At 40.1% G+C, this 8,335-nt stretch overlaps 1 protein-coding gene across 1 annotated transcript in view; it reads left to right on the top strand.

Annotated features, from left to right (window-relative positions):
- Window positions 1-8,335, top strand: part of gnb1a (guanine nucleotide binding protein (G protein), beta polypeptide 1a) — a 269,592-nt gene that overhangs the window by 183,480 nt on the left and 77,777 nt on the right. The window contains exon 6 of the mRNA XM_051931257.1: window positions 1,759-1,825. Within this exon, the coding sequence (XP_051787217.1) occupies window positions 1,759-1,825 (67 nt within the window). The remainder of the gene's footprint in view (window positions 1-1,758; window positions 1,826-8,335) is intronic.

Raw genomic sequence — 8,335 nt, 5'->3', positions numbered from 1 at the left:
ATATATATATATATATTTATGTATGTGTATATATATATATATATATAATATATATGTATGTGTATATATATATATGTATGTGTATGTGTATATATATATATATATGTGTATGTGTATGTGTATATATATATATATGTATGTGTATATATATATATATATGTATATATATAAGTATATATATATATATATTTTAATTTGTAAGCACAAATATAGTTAATTATACCATAGAATGCACAGCGTAATGGTAAACTAAATGTAAATACATTGAATAACACTGAGAAAACCTTGAACAACAGAGAAAACTAACACTGCAATAGTTTGCGCTATAGTGCCATGAACCACTCGCTGAAAACACTTTTTTTAATGAGTTTTAAGCACAGGGGAAAAAATTAACATTTGAAAAATCCGTAATTTAATAAACCACCAAGAAAAGTAACATTGCAACAATGCAGGCTACGAACCGATCACTGTAAATAGAACTGAAAACAAAAACAAGCCTTCTCAACCTAATGCGTCCCTCGTTCGCTCTCTCTCTCTCACGCCTGTGTGTGTGTCTCTTTTGCGAGCCTGGAGCGCCTGTGTGTGCGTCTCTCTAGCGTGCTCCTGTGTGTGCGCGTGCCTCTCTCTCCCGCGCCTGTGTGTGTGTGCGCGTGCGTCTCTCTTTTGTGAGCCTGGAACGTCTCTGTGTGTGTCTCTCTAGCGCGCTCCTGTGTGTGTGCGCGTGCCTCTCTCTCCCACGCCTGTGTGTGTGTGTGTGTGTGTGTGTGTGTGGTGTGTGTGTGTGTGTGCGTGCGTGCGTGCGTCACTCTTTTGCGAGCCTGGAGCGCCTGTGTATGTCTCTCTAGAGCGCGCCTGTGTGTGCGTGCGCACGCCTCTCTCGCGCGTGCTCCTGTGTGTGTGCGTGCAGCTCTCTGTCTTGCGCTGCCTGTGTGTGTGCCTCTGTCTCTCGCGCTGCCTGTGTGTGTGCGTGCGTGTGTGTGTGTGTTGCGCTCTCTCGCTCTCTCTCTTGCTCGCTGCACAGGAAATGCACAGGGAGAGACTGAACATGTACAAACCGAAAGGGAACCTGGCTTGTTCGTATACCGAGTGTGTGTTCGTGAACCGAGGCAAAAGTTTGGCAAACTTTTTGGTCGTAAACGGAGTTGTACGTGTACCGAGACGTTCGTGAACCGAGGTTCCACTGTACAGTGTATTACTTGAACCATGTTGTTTGTATGTAATGAATGAGAGAAGAAAAATGTCATATTTACCTGATATAAATGGATACCTGACATGTGGATTATGCTACACGAGTAACATGAGATTTTTCCATGGAGATTTTGATACTGTTTGCTGCTGTTCAGTATTGACCTCCTTTTCGAAGCCCATTATATAAGGGCCTTTGTTAAGTCCGCTCTCCATGAAAACATAACATTTAAAAAATGTTTTCAGCAGCCACTACAAACAACATGGCATAGGTAAGAGATGAAAATAATAATTTTTGGGTGGAATATTCCTTTAAATTACTACATGTATTGTACTGAGATTTAAAACAGATATATCTGTATATTTTCTTAATTCTTAAACCTACACAAAAGTACCAAACACTGAAAAAATGTATATGCATTCTAATGCCTATATCTATTTTTATGAAGAGTTTCTGTAAAGAGACAAATTTCCTCCTGGGGACAAATAAAGGTCTATCCATCCATCCATCTTTGCACAAACCCTGAATGATTGTAATGATCATACATTTAAAAAAATCCCTTTTAATTGCAGGTTATTTGTCCTGTTGTCGTTTTCTTGATGATAACCAGATTGTAACTAGTTCAGGAGATACCACATGGTAAGTGGAGAAAATACACATTTTTTTAAATGTCATTTGATTGTCATCATTGTGCTGTTCATAGTGGAAACAAGCCAAACAATTATCAATTAATGTTTGGCTATTTTTTGGATAATAACTGTTTTAATGGTGATTAAAATCAAGGTAAACTCCAAATAATTTGATTTATTAAACCAGATTAAAGAAGTAATTAGGGATAAAACACAAAGTAATCAAACAGAGAAATGACTAATAACCTCTGCCAACTGTACTGTCTTTTAACACTAGAATTACCAGAACCTACGAAAAAACTCGTAAATCCGTCCCACCTTAAATCGCGTCTTAAATCCGTTTGCACATCTCTGCCAGAGTCTTTTGTCATCTAAATGTGCTGATAAACAAAAGCTACTAGCAGCCAGCTATTCCATCCCCCCACCGACTTAGAATGAACTTCTCCTAGCTCATGCCTTGCCTTGATTTGATTATCTGGGATTGAAGTGGAGTTTTAGAGTGGAAATAATTTGAGCGTTATTTGGAATACACGCATTTCATGTGTGTTCCGTTTCTACAGTATAGTAGTCTGTGCAAACACATTTTTAAAACAGAAACGTTTTTCATATTCTAATAGTAAATGACAAAATGTAGGCATAAACTATATAACGTATGAAGCCTGAAGTCCATATATCAAAGAAACACTTTTTGGGCGGGGGGGGGTTGGGGGGCGGTAGTATGCATTGTGGTACACTGCAGACCTATAGCACGTCTTTATGTCAGATGGGGTTGTATGGATTGATTCTGAATGCGACTGCGAGAATGAAAAGTGAATTAAAAAAAAAAAAAGCTAACCTTTACCAGTATAAGTTACACCGGCTGTTACAGACTGAAATCAAATTTATGTTGTTATTCTAAAATTGTAAGAATAAGAGCAGTTCACTTCTCGAAGTGGAGCCGTGCGGGATCGAACTCGCCACCCTCTGATTCCCAGTCAGGGGCTGATACCATTACGCCACCGCGGCGGTTGTAGTAACAGTGTCAATGTGGCATGCAAACGTGGCTTTTTTTTTTTGTGCAGTTGATATTTTTGAATAAAAGCGCACGTGTTCTCTTATTTGTACCTTTTGTGAACGTGTTTCTTTGATATATGGACTTAAGGCTTCATACGTTATATAGTTTATGCCTACATTTTGTCATTTACTATTAGAATATGAAAAACGCTTCTGTTTTAAAAATGTGTTTGCACAGACTACTGAACGGAACAGAACACACATGAAATGCGTGTATTCCAAATAACACTGTATTATTTCCACTCTAAAACTCCACTTCAATCCCAGATAATCAAATCAAGGCAAGGCATGAGCTAGGAGAAATTCGTTCTAAGTCGGTGGGGGGATGGAATAGCTGGCTGCTAGTAGCTTTTGTTTATCAGCACATTTAAATGACAAAGGACTCTGGCGGAGAGGTGCAAACGGATTTAAGACACGATTTAAGGTGGGACGGATTTACGAGTTTTTTCGTAGGCTCTGGTAATTGTAGTGTTAAGCATTCGAAGCACCGTGCAGCATGTCGCTTCACGAAGCAGCTGCACACAGAAGGTAGCAACGTGAAGATAATCTTTCAGCATTTTTAGACGAGCGTCCGTATCGTCTAGGTGTGCGAACAGCCCCCCTGCTCACACCCCCTACATCAGGATCAGAGAAAGTCAGCGCAAGAGAGAGAAAAGTAAGTTGGGTAGCTTCTCAGCCATCTGCCAATAGCGTCCCTTGTATGAAATCAACTTGGCAAACCAACTGAGGAAGCATGTACCAGAAATTAAAAGACCCATTGTCCTCAGAAATCCGCGAACCAGCAAAAAATCTGCGATATATATTTAAATATGCTTACATATAAAATCCGCGATAGAGTGAAGCCGTGAAAGGCGAAGCATGATATAGCGAGGGATCACTGTATTTACTACACATGTAGCAAAAATTTGCTGGATGGTTGATACAACTGCACCTATTCATTTTAAGTGTAAAACAATCACCAACAAAACCTTAGCAAGCTCTAGGTAAGCCCTCAGTTCCTCTTGAGTTGTATAGTTATTGTTGACATAAGCTGTGCAACCTGCATAAGCTTGTCCAAACACTGCTGCAGGCATATTTCCAGGAATATATTGATTAGAACATTAGTCCTATCAACTCTTCTAAAATAACATCAAGTCTAGTTTAGAAAGTTCTTAAAGTCCTACTATCTACCACACTCGTTTGTAACTTATTCTGTGTGTAAAGAAAAACTTCTGTTCGTCCAAAATTTACCCTTAAACAAGTTTCCAACTATGTCTCTGTGTTCTTGATTAACTCATTTTATAATGACAATCTTGATCCACTGTGCTAATTCTCTTAATAATTTTAAACAGTTCAATCATGTCTCTTCTTAATTGTGTTTTACTTAAACTGAAAATGCTCAGCTCTTTCAATCTTTCCTCATAATTTATTCCTTGTAGCACTGGAATCACCCTAGTCACTCTTCTATGGACTTTTTCCAGTGCTTTTATGTCATTTTTGTAGCCTAGAGACCCAAACTATATGCAGTACTCCAGATGACTCACCAGTACGTTATAAAGTTTGAATATAACATCCTTGGACTTGCACTCTACACATCTTGCTATATAATCTAACATTCTGTTAGCCTTCTTAATGGCATCTTGACACTGTTAGACAGTTAATAGTGTCAAGACCACTATGATCCCTAAATCCTTCTCATAAGATGTACATTAGATTTTCAGACCTCCCAGTGTGTATTCAGATCCAACGTTTTTGCTTCCCATTTGTAATATTTTACATTTACTCACATTAAATTTTATGTGCTACATATCTGCCCAAGCCTCTATACTGTCAGTCTCTCTATAATGATTCAACAGATTGTAGATGATCTTCCAATCCACTTAGTTTGGTATCATCCAGTTTTGCATCCCTCTTCAAATGACCTCTTGGACACAGCCATCTGTAGTGTATCTGTCTGTGGAGAGAGTATCAGCCTCGTCGAGAGGTTTACTTATCTTGGCAGTGACATTTATGTCTCTGGTGATTCCTCCTTTGAAGTCAGTAGACGGATTGGGAGAGCATGGAGGGTCATGAGGTTGCTGGAAAAATTGGGAGCACCACACACCCTATCTCTGTAAAAGTCTTTAGAGTCCTGTTTTTTCCTGTTATGCTACATGGTTGCAAGACGTGGATGCTATCCAGTGACCTAAGACAAAGACTCGACTCCTACGGCACTCTTCAGAGAATCTTTGGGTACCGCTGATTTGACTTTGTGTCATATGAGAGGTTGCTCATGGGTGTCCCAAATGAGGCACATTATCTGCATTGTGAGGGAGTGTCAATTAAGGCAAATATGCCCATTTCGCGCGATTTCCTGAGGGTGATCCAGCTCACAGGATCCTCATTGTTGAGGACCCCAAGTGGCTGGACCAGGCCAAGGGCACGCCCACATAACACCCAGCTGCAGCAGATAGATGGTCATTTCCTGAAGGTTTGTAGACACAACTGCTTTGGTAGTACAGCGGTAAGAACTGCTGACTCATAACCAACAGGTCGTGGGTTCAATCCTGGTTGCTTCTCATAATTAATGTTTTGAGTAGTTAGCTGCTCTTATTGTTACTGTTATATAATAAAAACATACATTTGATTTGAGTCTGTAACAGCCAGAGTAAATGTATGGTACTTGTAAAGTTTAGCTTTTTTTTTTTTTTATTATTCAGTTTTATTCTGTCATTCGCATTCACGCTCCCCCTGATCTGACACTGCTGTTTTCTAATAAAGATGTGCTATAACAGAGGTGAACTCAGATGAGGGTTCTACATCGGAGAAAGTGAACAGAAGCCCTCCCAGTAAAGAAATGTCCACTCACATATAAGAACAGTACAGCTGCACCAGGTGTAAAGGCGAAACACGGCACCATTTGAATGCAGCAACAGGTCGGGCATCATCCTGTCAGTCAGTCTGCCCCACACCTGTCCTTCAACGAAACAGCATGGCTTACAGAACTCGCCAAGGTATCATGCAAAGTCCGGTTTGTGATTATGTTTTGTGATGGTCTTTATATAAAAAATGTTTATATGTTACTTATATAAAAACCAGATCGAATGTTCTTTACCTTGATTTATTTACGTATCTTCCTAAAGTGTAAAGTCACAAGTAAACTGCAGAGCTTACTTTGTTTGATCGATACAGGCATGCTCACAAAGTACATGTGTACTGAAGTGACTTTAGCTGTAGGTGGAAGCTCCTGTCGCACCCTACGCAACTGTGGTTGATCTGGTTCAGGAAAAGATCCCAGTTGCCCCATGGGACAAAGACTTTCCAAGATTAAGGTCATAAAGCTTATGAAACCGCCTCTGGGCAGAACCATAACAACAGTTGCGTGGAGCTTCCATCTGCAGCTAAAATCACTTCAGTACACATGTACTTTGTGAGCATGCCTGTGTCAATCAGACAGAGGAAGCTCTGCAATCTATTTGTGACTTTATGCTGTAGGAAGATACATAAATAAATCAAGATATATAACATTCAATCTGGCTTTTATATACATTAAGTAGCATATGATTTTATATAAAGACCATCACAAAATATAATCGCAAGTAGAACTTTGCACGACACCTTGGCGAGCTCTACAAGCCCTGCTTTTTTTTTTGAAGGACACGTGTGGGGCAGACTGACTGGCAGGATGATTTCGGACCTGTTGCTGCATCCAAACAGTCTGGTGCAGCTGCGTTGTTCTTATGCATGAGTGGATGTTTCTTGCGTCAAGAGTTTCTGTTCTCTTTTTCCGATGTAGAACCCTCATCCACATCTGAGTTCCCCTCTGCTGTAGCACGTCTATATTTGAAAATAGCAGTGTCAGATCGGGGGGAGCGTGAACATGACTGAGAGAATAAAACTAAATAAAATAAAAAAAAAAAACGATAACCTTTACAAGTAACATACATTTACACTGGCTGTTACAGACTTAAATCAAATGTATGTTTTTATTGTATAATAGTAACAATAAGAGCAGCTCACTACTTATTTACTTTGGAAAGCAGCAAGGCTTGAATCAGCAACCTCTTGATTATGAGTCAGCAATTCTTACCACTGTACTACTGAAGCAGTCGTGTCAACGAAGTACACTAACCCGATTTTTTTTTTTTTTTTTCTTCAGTTATATTCTTGAATAAAAGCTTATTTTGTTATACTTGTACCTTTTGTGAAAGTGCTTATTTGATACTTGGACTTCAGTCTTCATACATTATACACTTCACGTCAAAATTTTGTTGTTAGTACTAAAACATGAAAAAAGCTTGTCGTTTAGGTATGTGTTCAACATTTCTTGCATTTCCTGTCATTCTATACTTACATAGATCTTTGTAGACACAGAACACACATAAAATGCATGTGTTCCAAATAACGATATATTATTTACCCTAAACAGCTCCAGGTACCTCACTCCCAGATAATCAAGGCTTGAGCTGGGAGAGCTTTTTGCCCTTTCTGTGACAGTGGGGGGATGGGATAGCAGGCTGCTTGTTCTTATTGACACATTGACAAAACAAAAGACGCTGAATGGAAAGGTGTGAAGGAATTTAAGGTGGGCTGGGATTACAAGTTTTTCCATAGACTTCAGGAATTCTAGTGTTAATAATTCTTTCCATTTGGTCTCGTCCGTTACGAGAGATGGACGTCTGAAGCGGAGCTCCGTTAGCAGCAGTGTTATTTTTTAATATTATTTCTTTATTATCCTGAGATATCCTGTATTTATCCAACCCGAGGGTTCTACTACAGTATATGCAAGCATATATAAACATGGTCGGCAAGAAAGGGGGCTCAGAAAGAAATGGAAAAGAAAACTAGAGCTACATCCAAGCCCAGAACAGCAAGTTCAAGCTCAAGGTACAGCCTTTCAGAGACTGACCTGGAACAGATGGGCGAAAGCCCTGACTCATCAAGACCACAGTCTGCTGTATCGTCTCCAGTTGAGAGCGAAATGGGGAGCGAAAGTGCAAGTGACGCAGGTCGCGATAGCTCGCTGATTAGGGAAGATCATTTGAAACTGGAAAAGGCCTTGCAGTCCGCGCTTTCACCTACTCCACGCGAGCTGGGTAAATTGGCTGTAATAGAGCCTGCCGCTTCGCCTACGCTGCACGAAAGCAGAAATGATCTGTCCGAACTGAAGGTGATGATCGCTGAGCTCAAGCAAGAGATAAAGCAAGAAGGCAAGTGAGAAGCTGCAGCAAGAGCTGCGGCAGGATGATAAAGACTCGGAGAAACGCATATATACTTGCTTTGAGGTGGCCTTTAAATGTATGCTGGAAAAAATTGAGGAGCACGTTCAGGAAAACACGTCTAAACTGAGCACACTTGCCGATCAGCTGGAGGATGTTAAACAGTCATTCACAACTTGAATTGAAATAGCCGAAAATCTAGCATCCACCGCTGATAGAAAAGCAACAGCTGCCAATTCTGAATTCAAAAAACTCTGAGACAGACTTGCCGCTCTGGAAGATGGAAGCAG

This window comes from Erpetoichthys calabaricus, chromosome 8 (assembly GCF_900747795.2).
Source record: "Erpetoichthys calabaricus chromosome 8, fErpCal1.3, whole genome shotgun sequence".
NCBI classification, from domain to species: Eukaryota; Metazoa; Chordata; class Cladistia; order Polypteriformes; family Polypteridae; genus Erpetoichthys; species Erpetoichthys calabaricus.
Note: the sequence above shows the minus strand (reverse complement) of the source record. Positions and strands in the feature narration are given on the sequence as shown.